The sequence below is a fragment of the Zootoca vivipara genome, chromosome 7, assembly GCF_963506605.1.
Source record: "Zootoca vivipara chromosome 7, rZooViv1.1, whole genome shotgun sequence".
Taxonomy (NCBI): domain Eukaryota; kingdom Metazoa; phylum Chordata; class Lepidosauria; order Squamata; family Lacertidae; genus Zootoca; species Zootoca vivipara.
In genome coordinates, this window is record NC_083282.1 from 74,631,555 (window position 1) to 74,653,278 (window position 21,724).

General features: G+C 44.9%; 1 protein-coding gene across 1 annotated transcript; it reads right to left on the reverse strand.

Annotated features, from left to right (window-relative positions):
- Window positions 1-34: 34 nt before the first annotated feature.
- Window positions 35-20,826, reverse strand: PABPC1L (poly(A) binding protein cytoplasmic 1 like). Its single transcript, XM_035122807.2, has 14 exons — window positions 19,924-20,826; window positions 18,550-18,743; window positions 17,865-17,980; window positions 16,495-16,634; window positions 15,892-15,986; window positions 14,666-14,803; window positions 13,834-13,929; window positions 12,375-12,638; window positions 11,334-11,424; window positions 10,232-10,360; window positions 9,538-9,674; window positions 8,267-8,360; window positions 3,992-4,122; window positions 35-1,578 (listed from the first exon to the last, which is right to left on the reverse strand). The coding sequence occupies exons 1-14, from the start codon at window positions 20,114-20,116 to the stop codon at window positions 1,495-1,497; spliced, it is 1,902 nt and encodes a 633-aa protein (XP_034978698.1). The 5' UTR covers window positions 20,117-20,826; the 3' UTR covers window positions 35-1,494.
- Window positions 20,827-21,724: the final 898 nt, after the last annotated feature.

Here is a 21,724-nt window from a genome sequence, read left to right on the forward strand (position 1 = left end):
TTGTAGTTGTCAAACGGAAATTAATCGTGCCCACTTTGCAGCGCAGGGCCAACTGCAGGTGCCTGCTTGTGAACACCCCCCTCTGTGGGCTCCTGGAACAATTTAACTGGATCGAAGTTATAAAGGAGAAGAGTCATATATCAATGTGCTACCAGGATATGAAGTTTATAAGGCATGTGTTAAACAAGTCAAAGTTTCTTTCCCAGCTCAAAAGTAACAGTACATACAAATATTTCAATTTCTACAGAATGCACACGTGGCTGTTGAAAAGAGGGTATGTGCATGACACAGTGAAGAAAAGTGGTTTTTAAGGAGAACAGGCATCCATTCTCACACCTCTATAAGAGTTATTTAAAAATGCAATTCAAAAAAACCCCTCCCACATGTGTCAAGTATGAGAAGCAGTTGGTTTTCTTTAAAATAAAGGAGCTCGCAATGGTTTGGCCCAGTAATTTTGGCAGCCCATGGATCCAGGCAACTGAGCAGAGTAGTTATTGAGTCAGTGTTCACTGTCTAACATGGCACTAAGACTTGATGATGATAAAGGAAGTGAAGCTTCACTTCATCATGTCAACAGCAGTGCAAACAAATAAAATAGTGCCACAGGCCCCAGTGGTGGTTGAAGCTTAAGGCTACTTAAAAATGACCAGCTTCGATAAATTGAACACAATGTGGGAACCAATTTGTTCCACATCATTCTCACAATATATCCTTCCCATAGCAGCAGATGCTAGAAAAGCACCAGTGAAAATACTTTAAAGTGTGAGTACAATGTTAGTGGGAAAAGAAGCTGCAATGACTCTTAAGTGCACAAAAGAGGCTAGATTTTTGCATGAATACTTATATACATATACCCACCACCACCACCAAAAAATAAATAGTTGGACAGAATATATATTAACCACCTGTGCCTTGGGACTGCAAATGCATATGTTAAATGGTGAAACTCTAAATTAGAATGCACAGATAAGTTTCATATAGCCATCCTGACTGTAATGGGAAGAGGAACTCAATTTTCCCATTGATAATCCACTAGTTGTGCCTACAGTAGTTTGGGACCACGGCTGGGCACTGAATCTGAGTGAGATCCAAACCACACGCAGCAAATTTATGGTAACAATAAAGGCTGCTGCACAAACAGGCAAAGTAGAAGTAGTCGTTTGCAGCAACAAACAAATGACGGTTGCAGCAACAGGCAAAGTAGAAGTAGTCGTTTGATCAGTACCAATCGGATCCTAAAAAGGAGTGAAGCAGAAAGTGTCAGCTTCACACATGCAGCTGCAACACTTCCCTACTAGTCCCTCACCTTGCCAAGCAGATGACATTGTATGAATAGGTCCTTCTGTGTTAGCAGTTCTCAACATGGAACCATGTCTTTGCATCAGGTCCCCAATGAAACGCTTGGGCCTGCTATCCTTCCCTCCCTCTTACATATTTTGGCCAAAACCAAGTTTCTCACTTGATCGCTGTGCACTCCTTACCAGCCCACCTTGGTCACTGAAGAAATGCTGCCGAGTTCCTCTTGTGGGATGCTTCAGAGATTTGGTGCACTTGCAGTACAGCAACAGCTTCCTCTATCTAACAAAAGCAAAGCCCAGGATCAGACAGTCATTTATTAGCACCAGGTTGAACTGAGATAGACTCAGCAAATCAACATGGAGGCCCTTTAACAATCCTTGGTGCATTCCGCTTCCCTGAAAAGCAGAAGTGGGATGCCTGTGGCCTTCCAGATGTTGCAGGACTTCAACTCCCCTCACCCTTGGCCCCTGGCCATGCTGGCTGAGTCAGCTGGAGAATTGGAGTTCAGCAAAATGTGGACAGCCATAGGCTCTCCAGCCAAAGCAATTTAGAGACTGATGTGGATGGTGTCTTAAAGCCACTTGGCTGCTTTAGGATCCAAAGAATCACACACACCGAGGTCCAAGCTTTGACGTGCTTTCGAACTGCTAGGTTAGCAGGAGCAGGGACCGAACAACGGGAGCTCCCCCCATCGCGGGGATTCGAACCTGCCGACCTTCTGATTGGCAAGTCCTAGGCTCTGTGGTTTAACCCACAGCACCACCCACGTCTCAACTGGCTTAATGTGCATTAAATGGTTTCTTGAAAACTTCCTACCAAATCTGAAAGCAGTTAATACAAACCCACTTAATATAATGTCCTCCCAACCCTCCAGTTATACACTCTCTCAAAGGGTGATTTAGTTTTTCATCTCAGCCTTCACCCCCACCCCCATTCTATTTTTAATGCCAACATTCTCCAAGTCTTCAGTTTGTTGTAACTTCCAAAAAGCACAATGTTCTTATCAAAAGGGCATTAGACAAATGCATGGAGGACTTACTAGCAGTTGTTGGCATCTGGTTTGTCTCAAGAGCCAATGTAGTGTGCCTTTGGGGTGAAGTCACACTGCTGCGTTAGCAGCACAGAAGTGACCTCCCAGTGGGGCTAAACCTGGGTGGTGTGCATGGAGGCTGCCCAGACGACAAGACACCCCCCCCCGGCCTCGCTGATGTGGTCCAAAGTAATGCAGAGAAATACGTTTCACACCAGCTTGGCTGCAGGAGTTGCCAGAAGGAGGCGTACAAAGCACCATCCAACAGTCTTAGGGACTCCACTCCAGATTTGTGTACAGTGGTGCCTCGCTAGACGAATTTAATTCGTTCCATGGGTCTTTTCTTATAACGAAAAATTCGTCTAGCGAATCCCATAGGAATGCATTGAATTTTTTTTTAAAAAATTGCCCATAGGAACGCATTAATTGAATTTCAATGCATTCCTATGGGAAACCGCGATTCGCTAGACGAATTTTTCGTAAAACGAATTCGTCTAGCGAGGCAACCTCCACTAGAAAAAACCTTTCGTTAAGCGGAAATTTCGTTAAGCAGGGCATTCGTTAAGCGAGGCACCACTGTAGTTTATTCCTTAGACTTTTCTTCTCCTGAAGATACCCCACATGGCAATGAAGGTTAAGGATAAAGAGTTTTGCTTCTCCTAGATGGGCTATCTTCCCAGGTTCATGTGCCCCATCTGCCAGTGGGTTTACTAGTAGGATGGCTACATTCATTTTAGCCTCCACATTTCAGAGGCTGTATGAGTATCAGCTGCTGAGGAACAGCATGCCCCTGGCTGGGGGGCTTCTGGGTGGCCATCACTATGGGAAAACAGTATTTTGGACCAGATGGATCATTTGCCTGATCCAGGAAGACTCTCCTTAAGTTATTATTCATGCACCGAAAGCCTATGCAGCTGAATCACTAACTGCTTAAAAATAGCTCCTCTAGCATTGAACATGGAACGGCTCATAACGTGGAGGTAATTCACAGGGCTGCACATGCAGCCTTTGCAAACCAGCCAAAACTCGTAGAAACCCTGCATACACACACACACACACACAGAGTGTTATGTGTATGTCAAAACAGACATTAAGGCTGTGTCATGTGATCTTTTCTGTTTTCTCTAACTAGTCAGGACATACCATTACAGTGAATTGCCACTTTATATGTAAAAAAATAGTTTTTAATCTCATCGAGGAAATGTGCTTCCGTGTGGGATACATACACAAAGTATACCACATTTGCTCAAGGCGCAAATGCACCAGGAATAATCAGAACACACGCACACATGTACAAACCACATGAGAAATGGACTTAGCTGGGGATGGCAGACTGGGAAAAAGCAACAGTGGAAAGGCTTGTAGTCAGAGAGGGAGCCTTTTTACTATCAGTTATCCCACCAGGGTTTCAAAATCTCCCAGCCCTTAGGGATCATTTCAGTTCCCCAATAGTCTCCTGCTCCATCACCTACTTCTGAAAAAAAAAACTGCCCCACTCTATACTCTGTAAAAGAGAAACCCTTCATATTCTGAAGGTATGCATATCATAAACTCTACAGATAAACAAAACTCAAATCAGCACAATATATTTTAGTTGCAAAATTTGGGGATTTGCAATGGCAGAGTTAGCGGATTTTATGTTATAGCATGAAATTCCAGTACCTTAGAGTGGAGGGATTCAGGTGACTCCAACATCAGCAGCAACTCAGAGTTATCTATCTCCAGCAGCATTCCTGTGATCTTGCCAGCCATGGAGGGGTGTAATGAGTGAATCAGAGGGTAGAGGCGTTCACCTGTGCACAAGCAAAGGGAATAAAAGCATCCATCATTCAGTGAGAAAACCCCCATGGAACTGGCCCCATTCAGTTTTTTTATTCCATTTTTTAAGCTTAGCGGCAATAGTGGCCCATGAGGAACACCGGGGGCGGTGTGTGCTTCAGTTCTCACAATGAAAATGCATTTTAAAAAATTCTGGTAAGGACCAGAATTTCAAGAGAGCAGGCAGAAGAGTTAAACAAATTGCACATGGATATCCAAACCGTTCCCAAAGAATAAAGCACTTGAAAAGATTATAAGAATTTAACTGGATGTACACGCAGGTGGCGCTGTGGGTTAAACCACAGAGCCTAGGGCTTGCCGATCAGAAGGTTGGCAGTTCGAATCCTTGCAATGGGGTGAGCTGAGCTCCCGTTGTTTGGTGCCTGCTCCTGCCAACCCGGCAGTTCGAAAGCACGAAGTACAAGTAGATAAATACAATAGGTACCGCTCTGGTGGGAAGGTAAACAGCGTTTCCATGTGCTGCTCTGGTTTGCCAGTAGCGGCTTAGTCATGCTGGCCACATGACCCAGAAGCTGCATGCCGGGTCCCTCAGCCAGTAAAACGAGATGAACGACGCAACCCCAGAGTCGTACGCGACTGGAATTAATGGTCAGGGGTCCCTTTACCTTTACAAGGATACTAACATCCACTGCCATCTAGCAGGTACTCCTCACCTACCCCCAAAAGGAAATGTCTACCAGAAAAGACTGTCTTAAGGGAAAGCAAATTCAGATACACAATTGACTTAACTCTTTATTATCCTCCCAGATTTCAAGCTGCTGCTGCAGGCATTTTAAAAGACTTTCTCCTTAAATGACTGCATGCAGGCCTGGCCCTACCATTAAGCAGTGTGCAGTGTCTGCCTCAGGCGGCAAATACTGGAGGGGCATGGAGTAGCAACAAGGTAGTGAAAGACAGAGCTCTGTGGGGCACATAGCCTGCTCTTCACCCCCTAAGCTAAGCTGCTGCCCTCAGGTGGGGTGGACATTGCAGCCATTGTCAGCACTGAGATTTGACTCAGTTCAAGACAGACTTCATACATTATTTTTCTTTTAAGCGCTACACATTTGCATAGGCAACTCCAGCCTTGTCAATAATTTGGCTGTGCAAACAAAAAGCAGAGAGGAGGGCATCTTCATGCGACAGCGAATGCTTGGCTTGTGTAAGGTCACTACACAAACCACTGCTTGGAGAAACAGCAATGCGTCATTGTGGAGAAATAGCAGCATGGTGCCAATGGGAGCCCCCCCCCCTCCCAATTGTATTGCAAGGGGTACAATTTTTGCAGAGCTAGATAAATTATTTGCTCATGTACTGTGGACCTGTTGAGAACCAGGATTTCTCCTGCTTATTATTTAAACGAAACAGAACAAATGCCGAATAAGATTGGCAGTGATGCATTTAGCACAGGGGTCAGCAACCTTTTTCAGCCGTGAGCCGGTCCACCATCCCTCGGACGATGTGGTGGGCAGGACTATATTAGGGGGGAAATGAACAAATTCCTGTGCCCCACAAATAACCCCAGAGATGCATTTTAAAGTTGCATTCAGCAACTTCTCTTTCCAGTCTGTTCCTGAAATTTCTCTGTAATAAAACAGCTGCTTTGAGATCTTGTATAGAATGTCCTGGGAGATTGAAGTGTTCTCCTACTGGTTTTTCAGTCTTATGGTTCCTGATGTCAGATTTATGTCCATTTATCCTTTGGCGTAGGATTTGGCCTGTTTGTCCAATATAGAGAGCTGAAGGGCACCGTTGGCATTTGATGGCATACACAATGTTAGAAGATGAGCAATTAAATAGTCCTGAGATGGTATGTTGGATGTTGTTGGGGCCAGTAATGATGTTGTCCGGGTGTATGTGGCAGCAAAGTTGCTGAATTGGAAATTGAATTGAGAAGTTGCTGAATTGGAAATCATTACCAAGCTTAAAACCATGGAAGCACCTGGGATGAATAGAGACATCGGATTCTTATCTCATTATGCATGATCAAGCTTTCTTTAGCACCTCAGCCCAGGACTAATTGCAGCCATCAGCAGCCATTAACAGCCATCTACAGGTTTACCACTCCCATCAGCCCATCTCCCATTCCCACCCACCCCCACCACCCTCTGTATATATATAGGGGTCTGACACTTCTGTTTCTAGTGTATCTGAAGAAGTGTGCATGCACACGAAAGCTCATACCAAAATATAAACTTAGTTGGTCTTTAAGGTGCTACTGAAGGAATTTTTTTATTTTGCTTCGACTCAGACCAACACGGCTACCTACCTGTAATGGGAGAAAGTGACACGAGACCAGAAACAGAGTGATCCATCCCTAATTCCAGCACTCTTTACTCACGCCATGCTTCACATTGGCCAGTTTGGCCGTTTTTGTTGCAACCGAGCAAGGACAAAGATTTACCTTTCTTTCAGGAACGAGAGAGAGAGAGAGAGAGAGAGAGAGAGAACGAGAGAACGAGAGAACACAGAGATAAACTCCTTCAACCCATCACCGCTGTAACCATTCTGTGTGAGGAAAGTATATATTGAAGAGGAGGAGTTTCTGCTTGCCCAGTGAGGTGCTGTGTGCTTTGAAAAGGAAAATCCCTCCCGGAGAAGCAGCATCATTTTCCTTAAGTACACTTATGGGGGCAGGAAAGGAAGGGTATGCCCAAAGCATACCCAAAGCAGGTGGCAGCACAGCAAGAGCCTGTGCAGTCCGGCTGTTAGTAATCTAAGAAACCCTCCATTCAAATGCAGTTGGCACGCAGCTCAGCCTCACCAGATCATGTGGAGGAAAGCAGCAGCTGCTCGGTCAGCAGGAAAAGAGCTGCTACTTATGATACCTGATCATGCCCGGAGATCCCTGCTGCCAGGCCCACCACAGTTGCTAGGGAGAAAAGCTGTGATTGACAGGGCTCAGGCTGGGTAGCCAGTCCCTTAAAGCAGGGCTCCAACTGAAGTGTCCTCATGGTTGCTAGAACCATGCAACCAGCCACCAAGGTTGCTTTCATACTACAGTCTGCTAGCACTGCTGAGATCATTGCTTTTCAGAAGCAGAATGGAAAGGATACTGAATATACTATCCTGCACCATCCCTTCCCCTAGCCAAGACCCTTCTGCAATCTTAGGTTGTAATTGTAGGTAAAGGTAAAGGTAAAGGGACCCCTGACCATTAGGTCCAGTCGTGACCGACTCTGGGGTTGCGCGCTCATCTCGCATTATTGGCCAAGGGAGCCGGCGTATAGCTTCCAGGTCATGTGGCCAGCATGACAAAGCCGCTTCTGGCAAACCAGAGCAGCACACGGAAACGCCGTTTACCTTCCCGCTGTAGCGGTTCCTATTTATCTACTTGCATTTTGACGTGCTTTCGAACTGCTAGGTTGGCAGGAGCTGGGACCAAGCAACGGGCGCTCACCCCGTCATAGGGATTCGAACCGCCGACCTTCTGATCAGCAAGCTCTAGGCTCAGTGGTTTAACCACAGTGCCACCTGGGTCCCTATTGCTGATTATACCAATCAGCAAATGTCCTTTCCAGTGTTCATTCTAGTTTCCCATTTGAAGGTTCTGCATGTTTCTTTATTTAAAGCAAAGGTCTCACGGCAGAAATACACAAACAAAATCAAATCAAACTGTACAAACTAATAGAACTTGTGTTCCCAGAGCTACAATTCACAGCACCCTTAAACTACCGTTCCCAGGAATCTTGGGGGGGGGAATCATATGCTTTAAATATGCATTTAATGTGCTTTAAATATATGGTGTTGGTCTGTGCTAAAAGCCTATGAAACTAAGCAAGGCCCATAATGAAATCTCAAGCCAATAGAACCGCAAAAGGCAGTGAAAAGAAGACCGTCTCCCAGTTTGTTCATCACAGTTGTGGGTAGTGTTTTCCTAATATGGGACTCGTACCCATAACTCCAAGATTAAGAGTCTCATGCTCTACCAGCTGAGCAGAATGCATTGCCAGCAGCACTGAATAACTACGGTCAGATCCTGCATATTCAGGGGAAGCCAAAAACAGTTTCCAAGCAACAGAGCGGCACCTTTAAGTTTAAAGTTAAAACTCTTGCCCAGAGACATAGCTAGCTAGCTAGCTGAACAGGACGCCTCAGAAGGGCAAGTTTACAACTCACCAAGCATTTGCTTCTGCTCCTGGGGAGGGGCTGCAGCCAACATGGATGTTGTCAGAGGCTCCTGTCCATGGACACGGACAGCCGGTTCTACAACCTGCAGGCCAATAAACAGAAGACAACAATAATAGCATGGTCCTTGTGTGAGTTCCTGAATGACACTTGGGGGATATTCTAATGGCAGCAACTCCTCTTCCTGCACCAACTGAAGCTCCCTAAAGTAGGGAAGAGGAACCAGCTGCTGTTGGGGCTGCAACTCCCATCTTCCCTAACCACTGGTCAGCAATCCCTTGCAGATGACTGCAGTGTATCCACAGCAGTGACCAGAGGAGGAATGACCACTGGGAGGAGCTCAGAGAGAAGAAACACCACAGTGCACCAGCTGCAGCACAGCCAGACGCCTTCATCTGCCACAGCTACAACAAAACATATCTCTCCTGCATCAGTCTCTATAGCAGGCATCCCCAAACTTCGGCCCTCCAGATGTTTTGGACTACAATTCCCATCTTCCCCGACCACTGGTCCTGTTAGCTAGGGATCATGGGAGCTGTAGGCCAAAACATCTGGAGGGCCACAGTTTGAGGATGCCTGCTCTATAGCCACAGCAGGCGCTGCAACTCTCCAATGGTTTGACCTCACCCCCGAAGGAACACTTTCATCAGCAGAAGCTGGAGAAATGAGAAGAGGGTTGTGTTCAGCTAAATTTTACCCAGCGAATTTAATGCATGTGACTAAGTTAGGTTCATTAATTCCAATGGGTCTACTGTGAGCAGAACTTAATTGAACCCCCCCCCCAAGTGTCTTAGCAGAGAGTTCTGCTTGGTTCTTTTTACTGAAAGTAGACCCACAGATGTAGGCCACCACACATTCCTCTAAATCAAAGACGGGGACCTGTGTGACCTTTGGTTGGTCTGTCCCACTTTGGGAACCACTAATCCAGACCAATCCAACGCCAAAAACTAGAATGCGCTGCAAGCCCAAACTCTAAAGGTTGTGTGCACACCGTACATTGAAAGCACACTTTTTAAAAAAACATGACGCACATACAGAGAATCCAGGGAACTGCAGTTTAACAGAGCTACAATTCCCAGCACCCTTATTCTACAGTTCCCAGGATTTTTGCCGGGGGGGGGGGAGCTTTAAATGTATAAATGTATGGTGTGTGCACAGCCTATGCTAATAGCATGATCACAAAAATCTTCCATATTAAGGAGTGCAGGTAGGAAAACATGGTCCATACAATATCCTTTGGTCCACATCTGAAGGCGAGTTACCTGATGCATTGGCAGAGATGCCATGGTGCCCAGTGGCTGGGCATTCCTCACAGCTGAAGAGTACTTGTACTGGGAAATGCCACGTGGTAGGGCTGTTGAGGATGCCCGAGTGCTGATAGTCTGGGTTCCTATGTTGGCTGAAATGAGAACAGGAACAATTTGGAAGGCTACAGAGAGAGGAGAGGTGACATATCCCATTGTTAATGCCACACACCCTTTGCAGAAGCCTTTTTAAAAGCAAGCTTCCCAAAGTGGCGCAGAATAAATAAATCTGATCAGTCCTCTCAAAATCTCCCCTGCAACGTCAGCACAATTGGGTGGTCCAAATCTTACGGCAATAAAACACTCCATTCATGTATACAAAGCAAGCAAAAGGATGAACCCACAGATGCCATTGAATCAAGGGCTAAACCCCACACCAGCTCCTGATAATCCATTTATCTGGAGGAGGCATGGTAAGAGCATCTTGTGTACCTAATCTCTCAGTTGCTATGGGAGCCCATAGAACTGAATGGCTCCCACTCAGCCTACCCTTATTGCCATCACCCTGCCACAGGTTCCATTTCCTGGTAATGCTACACTGTGACAGATTCCCCCAAACCGGATTATGCGTAAAATAATTGCTACCTGCATCTAAGCACACAGGCACGCACCATTCCATTTGATGATGAACCATCCACATTTCCTAACTTACCCACTCTCTGGGCATTGGGAGATACCCTGGGAGCCTGAGTGGACGCTTGTCTCATGGTGCTGATGTTGGACAGCGGGCGCCTGGGAGGTGCACTAGTCCTCAGGATTGGGCTGGCTGCGTGATAGGATGCTAAAAAACATTGAATACTTTCATCAGAAGTTGGAGGCATAAGAAGCGGGTTGCATTCAGAGACGTTTTACCCACATAAATTAGTGAGCATGGAAGAATAAGAAATCGAGATAACAAACTTCTAATAAAAGAATGGAAATGGTTTATTGGATATTTACAGATAAATGGTAAACAGATACGAACATTGGCAGGGCTATTGTAATAAGGTGCAGTTTTTATAAGAGTACATATTTAAAGTAGATGAATAAATGAGCAAATTTAAGTTAATTTGCATGTGTGGAAGATATTAAAAATAGATTTAAGGAACCGCAGAAAGAGGGGGAAGGAAGTCAAGTTTTGAAATGTTAAAATGATTGTAAAATTAGTGAAATGTATAAACCTGAAATACATTTTTAAAATAAATAAATAAATAAATTGGTGAACATGACTAAGTTAGATCCATCAATTCCTATGGGTCTATTCTGAGCAGAACTTACAGTAATTGAACACCACCCCTAGTATCTTAGAAGAGAGTTCTGCTTATTCTGTGAGTCTACTTTCAGTAATGAGAACTAAGACACATTCCTCTAAACCAGGCATTACCAAACTGCAGCCCTCCAGATGTTTTGGCCTACAACTCCCATGATCCCTAGCTAACAGGACCAGTGGTTGGGGAAGATGGGAATTGTAGTCCAAAACATATGGAGGGCCGAAGTTTGGGGATGCCTGCTCTAAAGCAGAGATGGGGACCTGCAACCTGTTGTTGGACTCCAACTCTCATGATCCCTGGCCACAAGCTGGAGTCCAGCATCATCAGATTGCCAACCCCGTGCTCTACTGAATCTGCATGCCGACCTCACGAAAATACTGGGGCCCAACTCCAACCAACAACATGGAAGGAGTTCCATACCAAGTGTAACCTTCACCCACATGCTCTGCAGATGACCAAGTCTTTTCTAAACAAACAAACAAACAAACAAACAAACAAACTCACAGGGAGGCCTGGAGGGCTGCATATTCCAACGGGAGACAGGGCGGACTTGGGCAACAGGGCTAGGACTGTAGAAAGTGGTTCTGGTTTGAGGCTAGAAAAAAGACCACGAAACAAAGGAAAAAGATATATTACTTTCCTCACACCAGCCCTGGGGCAGCTTGGACTACCAAAAGTGCTAGGCCTGGGATTTGAAAAGGTATGTGGCAGTTCTTTTTGTGTAGCTTTACGGGAACTGTCACCTGAGAATGACTTGAGGCAGATTAGGAGAACAGCTACAATAACACTAAACCATAGTTTGGCACTTTATGTAATAAACTCACAGGAAGCCTCAGATGCATGCTCTCCTTCAATGCCTCAGGGAGGAAATGACAAGGAAAACACCTCTTGAACGTACATCTGAGAAGAAAGAAGGCCCAGACTTTGCTGGGCTAACAAGGTCTTCCCATAGCTGCCAAGTTATCCCTTTTTTAAAGGGATTTTCCCTTATGCTGAATAGGCTTCCTCACGAGAAAAGGGAAAACTTGGCAGCTATGGGTCTTCCAGGTTGACCTTTCCTCCAGGCCACCCAAAGGAAACTTGAGCTACAGACCCTGTTTCTCCTTTGCACATCCTTTCCCCCTAAGGATTCTGGGACCGTGAAGAGGGATTGGTTGCTAAACCACTCTGGGAATTGTAGCTCTGGGAGAGGAATAAGGCTCTTCTAACAACTCTTATGCATCCTTAACAAACTGCTGCTCCCAGGATTCTGTGGGGAAAGCCAGGACTGCTTTGGCTTGGACAACTCGCAGCTGAATGGGTGGACTCTGTTGCAAGATTTATTTATTTTTTTGAGGTGATGTAGGCAGAGATATAAAAAGTTCTTATGGTGCTTGATCTGTGAAAGCCATTTTTATACATCTCCCAATATGGCAGTTAGACTGGAATGCAATGGATTTGCAAAGTGCATTAAGTTGCAGCGCAATAGCATCTTGTCTGCCATTGGTGCTAGTCAATGGGTTTCCTAGAAGCAAGCTGTAATAGCAGCCTCTTTACAAATCTTACCTGTGGAAGGGAGGGCAGGAAATAACCTGCCGGAGGGAAGGAGCAGAGGATTGGACCAGGCAAGGCCCTCATGGTAGCTAGTCTCTGCATGTATTGGTTGGTGAGAATGGCTTTCCTCTCCTCTTTCCTTTGAGCAAGGGCAACATACAAAGGCTTGGCGCTGACAATCCTCCCGTTCATTTCAGTCACAGCCTTTGTAGCCTCTTCTGGGGATGAAAAACATACAAACCCAAAACCTTTGCTGTGTCCACCCTCTGTCATCACCTAAAATTGAAAATTAAAACACTGAGACCACTGAACCAAACGGCAGTCTGAAGAGCACAGGCAGAGAGACACGGACATCAAGATGAGCGGAATAATTGGCAACTTTCCCTAACACACACAAATATACTCATTGGGGTGAACTGATCTTGAGTCCCACCAAACTCAACAGGAACAAAGGTCAACTAAAAGTCCTCGTTTTCACTAAATGGGGAGGCACTGAGCCATTATTACAGTAAACATTCATTGTACCCTGCCATAGCAGCAGGGCGGGCATAGCAGCATACACCTTCAAGCAAACTATCATAACTAAATGTACTGTTGACTGGTAATTTCAAAACTTCTTGGATGGTCTCCAACTAAATAGGCTTGTAGATGCACCCGCACCAAATCTGCTCTAGAGAGTTTGGGGATCCCTGCTCCTGGAAATAGACTTAGGGAGAAGAAAGGGAGGAGAAGTTCCTTTGGGCAGCTAAACATCAATGTGCTGGTGGATCTATTTAGTTGGAATTTACACACAGTGGCCTCCACATCTCCCAGACTGGGGGCTTGCAGAGTTTCTAGTACTGTAACTCTGTCAACAGTCCCACAGCCATGCCTCACTGCCTTGGTTGCCTTGCTTATCTGAGTGCTGTAGTTTTTTTGAAGGACTAGATGAAAGTAGTCCGGTAGCCAGAATTCCAGATGGGATCATTGCAGAGAAGACAAGGAGGGGACAGATCACTGGATTATCTCAGTGACAATTTCAGCCTCAAAACAGTGGTCTGCCTTGTTTTCAGACTGCAGGTGGGAGGCTCATGCAATTTCTCCTTCCATATCCCCACCCCCCATTCCCTGCATGTTAAAACAAACAAACCAACAGCCTAGTGTTTTTGTTTTTTAAGGAGGAATATGGAAGGAGCAATCAATCAATCAATCAATCAATCACTCAATCACATGAGACCTTGCCTATGGTCTGAATGAAAGTTTCACAGACAAAAGATATTTGGTTACAAACAGAAGGGGCAGGATTCATCTAATGAGTCCCATCAGTGGCAGACTTGCACAAGGTCTTCCACTTGTGCAGTGGGGCTTCTCCCTTCCCCCTGTGCCCCCTGAAATTGGGTTGGGGCAGGGAGAACGCCCTAGAACATTGGGAGGGGGGTTGTTCCATCTGAGAAGCTGACATGCTTGAGCTGATGACCACCATAGATCTTACCTTGGCACTAGTGATGGTTCCATAGGGAGCAAATTCCTTCCTCAACCGTTCATCATCAATCCCATCATCCAGATTCTTTACATACAAGTTCACACCCTAGGAGCAAAAAGCACAGACACTTCCCATGTGTTCATATATTTTTTTTATGTAACACTTATGCCGCAGCTTTCCATTTTAAAATATGCATAAAAAATAATGTTTCCAACACTCAATCATAAGACTGGAAGGGAACCAAATGCCATCCACACCAACACCCAGGATTCAAAACTCCTATTGTTCTAGGTGCATTTTGTGACAGGGAATTTCATTAGCATGAGCAGTTTCTGAGCTCTGGGCACAATACTGTGCCTAAGATTTCAGATGAAAACTGCAGAGTGGGAAGAGGACCTTTTTCTGCCTCCCCACTTCCAGCTACTCTCTGAAGACTGAAGAAGAGATCCTCTTAAGTATATTAGGGTGGGCGGGGAGGGGAAGGGCTAGACCGTGTGAAAAATGAACATAATATTTTAGCTGCAGTTCATTCATTTTCAGCTTTGTATTCTTGTTATTAAAAAGTGTGCCTAGACATTCCGTTGTTGTACCCATAACCTTGGTTTAAGGTGCCATTGTTGTTATCCTTCTGCTGGGGAACGGTGGACAATAAATGTATTAATAGCAGTAATAGAAATGATGCCTGCAAATAAATAAATAAATGATTATTTTTGGTGTGGCATAACTGCATATTGGAGATCAACCACAGCGTTTGAGATTTTGAAAGTGAGCGGGTGTGTTGCTTTTTTTAAAAAAAGTGTACCTTGCCGCACCAGATGACCTCGTTGTCACTTAGCATTACCTGGTATCTGTTTACTCTCTCCTGCTTGATCTGCTCAAATTTGCGCTTCAGTTCACTCTGACGTTCCATCCTCTTCTGAGCTCTGCCAACATATACCATTCGCCCATTGATCTCCGCCCCATTCATATCTTCAACAGCCTGCCAGGAGACTAGGTATCAACAAAGAGGGTTGTGCACAGGAAGAAGTTCCACTATTAACTCCACCCTTCAATGAACCACACATCCATCTTGCAAAAAGATGCCATTTGTTCTGTTTAATTTTGTAATGATCTTTGCAAAGCCTTCGCTTCTGAGCTATCCTAAGCAATGACATCCCCCCTACCCGCCACCATGAGCAATTTAGTTGGTATTGTAGCCATCATGCATTCATAGCGAACACGAGATTTGTATGTAAAAAGGACTTAGACAAACTAGAACTGCTTCGGAGGATGGAAACAAAGATGCTCAGGAGGGTAGAAATGATGTTTTATTCTGTTTTTAATATTTTGTTGGGAGCCGCCCAGAGTGGCTGGGGAAACCCAGCCAGATGGGTGGGGTATAAAATAATAATAATAATAATAATAATAATAATAATAATAATCACATCTTATAATGAGAGGTTGAATCAACTGGGATGTGTTTGGTCCAGAGAAGACTGAGAGAACACACAACAGCAGCACTCATCAAATACCTGAAGAGCTGTCACCCAAAACAGGACAGACTCAGCAGTCCTCACCATATATTTAAAGCACAATTACACCCCTTTAAAAGGATTGGCTTCCCCAAAGAATCCTGGAAACTCTAGTTTATCCATCACAGAGCTACAATTCCCAGCACCCTTAACAAATTACAGTTCCCAATATTCTTTGCGGGAAAGCCTTTAAATGTACGTATGAAGTTTGGCATCAAATTCAGTTTGGCAATGGAACCAATGATCAAAGCAACTGGATAGACTCTCCCTTGTGAGAGGTCTTTAAGCAGAAGCTATATGCAGCCATCTGTTGGGGTTGCTCTAGCTCTGGGACTTCCCACATCAGGCAATAGACTAGACGGCCTCCTCAACTTTATGATCACAAAACAGGGAGGTCCCTAGTGGAGAAAGCCCATTTACTCCTTTAGGTCCACATACATCCAAGTCAGGTCTCTTTCCCACCAATAAGTCTTCAGCTCCATTTTGACAGCTCCATTCACTGGAACAGGAACAAGCAAGCATTGGGCACAGACAAATAGATCAAAGACCATCTTGCCTTCTGAGCATCTTCATGCTTCTCAAAGTTGACAAACCCAAACCCTTTCGAATGGCCTGCATTATCCATCATCACCTTGACACTCAGCGTCTTTCCTGGAAAGCAGAACAAGCAACTTTAAGACAGTGGGACATTGCTGGGGCCACAAGTTACAATAGACCTACATTGGTGCCATGCAATTGGGGCTATTGGGCGAAATCCAATGGTGCCTGTCCACCAGTGCAACAGAACAGTTTCGCCTGTCTGCCAACAGAACAGATCCAGTTGACGGAATGGATTCCCCCTCATCCATGCCTCCAAAACCCCTTGAGGGTTGAGGGATTCCCGGGAGCAGAATTGGGAGCATGCAGGAAATGTAGTGGGGAGATGAAGGAGACATCTACTCATTAAAAAATGGATCTCTTTCTTATTACATATGGGTAGAAACCAACATATAAGCGAACATTCTGTCAGGGCAAGGATTTCTCCTTGTGCAACAGAACATTCTCTCCCTCTCCCTCTCCTCTCTCCTGCTGGCGAAACTCTGTTCAAAGCATTCCCCCGATCCTCCGCCATTAACTATACTTCTCTGCCATTAACTATACTTCAAAGTGTCACATTTACCAAATTTTGAGAATATTTCCTGTAGTCGCTCATCATGCATGTCATCCCCAAAGTTCTTGATGTAGACATTGGTGAATTCCATTGCTTTGGCGCCATATTCTGCTTCCCGCTCTCGCCGAGATTTAAAATGGCCAACAAACCTGTAAACAGTGCAAATGGTGAAGCCACTTTTTAAAATGCATTGTGTGTACCATACGACGAGGTCAGGGAAACCTCCCAAGCTATATTAAGTAGGCAAGAACCGAGGCAGCTTTGTCAATCACCATGCTCTAATAAAGCCACAAGTGCCAAGTTTTGCCTTGTCAGTGCTCAGGAGATGCCGTCATGAGGAGAGAGGCAGGATTATCTCTGTTTGGTGTAGCTCTAGAGACCTTTAAGCTAGGAGAGCCTGATGCTTGAGCAGCGATAACATTGCTCGTGCCAGTATTTTGCATCAACCTCGCAGGGTGGATTTCAGCTGTAACCACTGCTCTTCTTAAGGCAGTGTAGAGAAAACTATGAATTGGCAAGGCATCTTCTAGACAAAGGATTTATAGAGCACATGCAACAGTGAGGGCTTGTCCCCCCCTTCGCTCGTCCCATGCCTAGAAAGCATGGTTCCAAGTGGTTTCCCACTTATCCTTTCCAAATACAGGTCTGAGTGGTTTTCTGTTTGCCCCACAACTTGCCCCGGGAAAACCAGCTCTTTAGTGCTGAATTGGAGCAAATATAAATCCAAGGAAAATCCAGTTGACGTATGCTCCAATTATGTGAAAAGAGCAGGTTTTCCTGGGAGGAGAAGCGGTGGGACAAGCAGAAGTCTGGATGAGCCATTGCTCTTCCGGTCAACCGTATTGCTGTTGGAAATGTTCATTTTCTATACTCACAGGGGAAATGAATTAGTGACCTTATGGACTGTTTTGCATGCTAAACCTGCCCTAAAATATTGGATACTTGTGTTTACTTACAAATATGCTCGTTATTCTATCATTTGATACATGTTTTCAAGGAAATTTGTTGCACCTTTTACTGACCTTGGTTTTCCTTTGTGCTAATAATAATAATAATATATTATTTATACCCCGCCCATCTGGCTGGGTTTCCCCAGCCACTCTGGGCGGCTTCCAACAGAAAATTGAAATAAAATAATCTATTAAGCATTAAAAGCCTCCCTATACCCTTATTCTAAATTGTGTTCTGCATAAGAAGGGCTCTGTTATTTATTTATGTGTGCAATGCTTCTCTTAAGAGTGTTTTTAAAAACTCACAATAAGGATCTATGCTAATCTGCATCTAACAAATTAAGAGAGTCAACAACATTTGATCTCGCAGTCGCCCACTTCACCCATACCTGCACCCTAGCTCCCACCCCACCCCAAGCTTCCACTTACACCTTACGGTCATTGAGGAGCATTCCATTCATTGTGTTAATTGCTCTGTTTGCTGCCTCGTGGGTCTCAAAATGGACAAAGCCATAACCCCGGGATCCATTCTCATCACAAACAACCTGTTAAGACATGGGAAGAGGAAAAAAGGAAGTCATATAACTGAAAACAAAAACGATAGACCCTTGATTCCCCCAGTGTACATGTATATCTGCTCAATGGTTACAACCCCCCCCCTAAACAGTGTACCCTGAGTCCCAGACAAATTTTGGTGTAACCCTAATCAACGGGGCCCATCAGCAATGAGTAAAAACCTTGGTTCCCTTAGAAAGAGAAGGCATTTCTTTCCAAGTTTCAAAGAGAGAGAAAAAAGAACTTGAAGAAATTTGGGATGGGGTTGGTATCCGATTCAGTGAGGTCTCCCTCAGTACTGAAGTGCTGTTTCTTTGATGCTAGAGAGAGGGGGGTGGGAAATCACCCAACGTGTTTTGTCTAGAGGCTACCTCAAAACCGTTTTGAATTTTAAATTACCACCCACCAAATGATCTTACACAAAAGTGAAGCCAGAGTGCTTAGAAACCACTGGTCAAGAAAATGGCATTGATCAGGATAAAATGAATGATAGACAACACATATACTAGAATGCTAGAAGTAGATCAGGTGATGTTATTTCTGCCAGTGATGTGGCTACCTTGCAAGAAAGGATATTTCCAAAGGCTGAGAATGTATCGTACAAAGCTTTGTTATCAATGGAATCGTCCAGGTTCTTGATGAAGATGTTCCCAACGCCTGATTTCCTGAGTCCTGGGTCCCGCTGGGACCACATGATGCGAATGGGTCGGCCTTTTATCACTTCAAAATTCATGGTATCCAAGGCCCGCTCAGCTAGCAGGGGGGGAAAAAGCTCATTTGTTTACACAGAAACAAAAACCGAAAGCTGGAAATGAAGAAGTCCGATCTCTCGTCTTGCAAACAGCTATGTGTGAGCACATTCATTTTACCACCAACAGGGAAGATCACAAAATCTTTTGACAGGAGTGGGGCTTAAGAAATTGGTGTTAAGAAGAGAAGCTCTGGCTTCTGGGAAACATGACCGGAAGCTGTAGGTACAAATAACTTCCCATGGTTTTTAGTCAACCATCTGTAAACAAGACCATAGCTGCATCATGGGTCAAGTGGTAAAGGACATTAGATGCAGGACTGGGGAAGCTATGACCCTTCAGATATTGTGCTGCAACTCCCACTGACCACCAGCCCCACTGGCTGGGGCTGATGGGAGATAAACACAGATTTTTCACGCCTCCTGTGGGACATTTGCAATCACTGTGGCCTAGTGAACAGGGCAAGGCTGAAGCTTCCTTTCACATTGGTTTAGCTCAACACTTATCTTACAGCTACCAGAAATTATTTGGAACACAAAAGGTTACTCGCCAGCTAATTTCTAAATGTTCAGAGCTAATATCTGGGGATCAAAATGAGTACTGCAGAGTCCAAAACTCTGCTTGAAAGCAGAGTTTGAGTTGCATTTTTGCCTGGCAAAACTTGCTTCGTTTTCCAAAGGAAGACTCATGGGCACATCATACAACATGGATTTATCAGGGTGCAGCTGAGGGAGAGATGGGAACCAGGGCCACTTCATCAGCTCAGCTGAAACCAGAAACATTTTGACCCCTCTCTCTCTCTCTCCAGACCAGCAATGGGGAACCTGAGGACCTCCAGATGATATTCCCAGCAACCCTTGGCCATGCTGACCAGGGCTGATGGGAGTCAGGAGTCCAACAACATCCAGAGGGTAGCAGGCTCCCCACCTGTGCACCAAACTATTTCCCTCTGCACATTATAAGAACTTTATTAACTAGTGCCTGAGTTTCCTCCCTCTTCTTTCTGTGCTCCTTTTTCTTTCGTGTCCTGCCTTTTAGATAGCCTCTGACCTCAGGCAACACAGTATTACTTTTTATTGATCTGTAATCTACCCTGGGAGTCTTTTCAGCTGAAGAGTGGAGCAATGATACTTGATGCAAACAAAATACAACATTTGAGAGTTTAGAAGTTCTCACTTACTTACCATCAGCAGGCTGTTGAAAATTTATGTACGCATAACCCAATGATCGGCGTGTGGAGACATCTCGGCAAACTCTGATGGACAGAATTGGTCCAGCAGGCGAGAATTTCTCATACAACATGGCTTCCGTTACATCCGGGTGCAAGTCGCCCACATAGAGGGAGGCTAGCGGATATCCTGCGCCACTAGCATTCATGGTCAATCATGCAGTTTAACTTGGGAGGTGAAGCAAAACCTAGTTACTCCCAGGTAGCATAACAGGGATCTTTAGAGGTGCAAAAATAACAGGACTTTATAGGGTAGATTCCATGTAAACCTTTGATTGAGCTCTTGAAGTTGCCTGCAAATGAAACCCACTATATCCAGAGTCATTTTCACCAAGTTCCTCCCCTCCCTGCCCATGCTATGTAAATAGGAGTAAGTACACATGCATTTACTAATGGCTATTAGTACATCTGCATAGATTTTATACAAGGTATACCAACATGCAGAGCTGCATCCCACAAGTTTCATGCTTAGCAGAACAGAATTCCACCCATGCAGAGGGACTTGCACCCCTCGCTTCTATAATATTGCCTGGAGGGTTGGGACTTGGGAGAAGGAGAAGACTCTGGAGAAGGTAGGGGGAAGTTTGCTCATGCAACAATTCAACCCATACTCCACCATGCAGGTACAGTGGTACCTCTACTTACAAATTTAATGCGTTCCGAACGCACATTTGTAAGTTGGAAAAATTTGTAAGTCGAATCCCATAGGAATGCATTGGGAGAAAAAATTCATGAGTCGAAGCAACCCTATCTAAAAATTCGTAAGTAGAAAAAATCCTATCTAAATCCTATGGAATCTTCTTTCTTGTAGTTTGAATCTATTGCTCCGTGTCCGCTTCTCTGGAGCAGCAGAAAACAATCTTTCTCCCTCCTCCATATGACATCCGTTCAAATATATGAAAGGATGTCATATGGAGGAGGGAGAAAGATTGTTTTCTGCTGCTCCAGAGAAGTGGACACGGAGCAATGGATTCAAACTACAAGAAAGAAGATTCCACCTAAACATTAGGAAGAACTTCCTGACAGTAAGAGCTGTTCGGCAGTGGAATTTGCTACCAAGGAGTGTGGTGGAGTCTCCTTCTTTGGACGTCTTTAAGCAGAGGCTTGACAGGCATATGTCAGGAATGCTTTGATGGTGTTTCCTGCTTGGCAGGGGGTTGGACTGGATGGCCCTTGTGGTCTCTTCTAACTCTATGATTCTATGAAACCGCATCCAAGATGGCGGATAGAGCTCCGTTCATAAGTAGAAACATTCGTAAGTAGAGTTACCACTGAACTATTACAATCTCTCTGCCCACTTGGATAGCACCTCCACAGCATAATACACCATAGATAATAATAAACAGCAGAGGGGGTTGTGGAACTCAGCCACCCCCCCCCCCCAACAATGAGTGTGTGTGTGTGTGTGCGTGCGCGTGCGTGCGTGCACACACACACACACACACACACACACACATTCTCTTTCTCTCTTTCACACACAGAGAGAGCATAAAACATTATGGTGCATTAGAGATCCATGGCATAACCCATGTGTTGAGATTCCTGCATTGCAGGGGGTTGAGCTAGATGACCCTCAGGGTCCCTTCCAACTCTTATGATTTTATGATCACACAACACCCTCAAGTTGTTTTGGCCTGCAACTCCCATCAGCCCCACCCAGCAGGGCCAGTAGTCTGAGGTGATGGGAGCTGCAGGCCAACCATTTCTAGAACACAAGAGGTTGAGTGGAAAGGTGTAATACAGAAGCTCCCAAACTT

Coding starts and splice junctions, on each gene's coding strand:
- PABPC1L (XM_035122807.2), bottom strand. CDS start 20,116: ATGAATGCTAGTGGCGCAGGATATCCGCTAGCCTCCCTCTATGTGGGC. Junction 17,981..18,549: donor GAAATATCCTTTCTTGCAAG/GTAGCCACATCA, acceptor ATGTCTTAACAG/GTTGTTTGTGATGAGAATGG. Junction 14,804..15,891: donor AGCATGAAGATGCTCAGAAG/GCAAGATGGTCT, acceptor GTCTCCTGGCAG/GCTGTTGAAGATATGAATGG.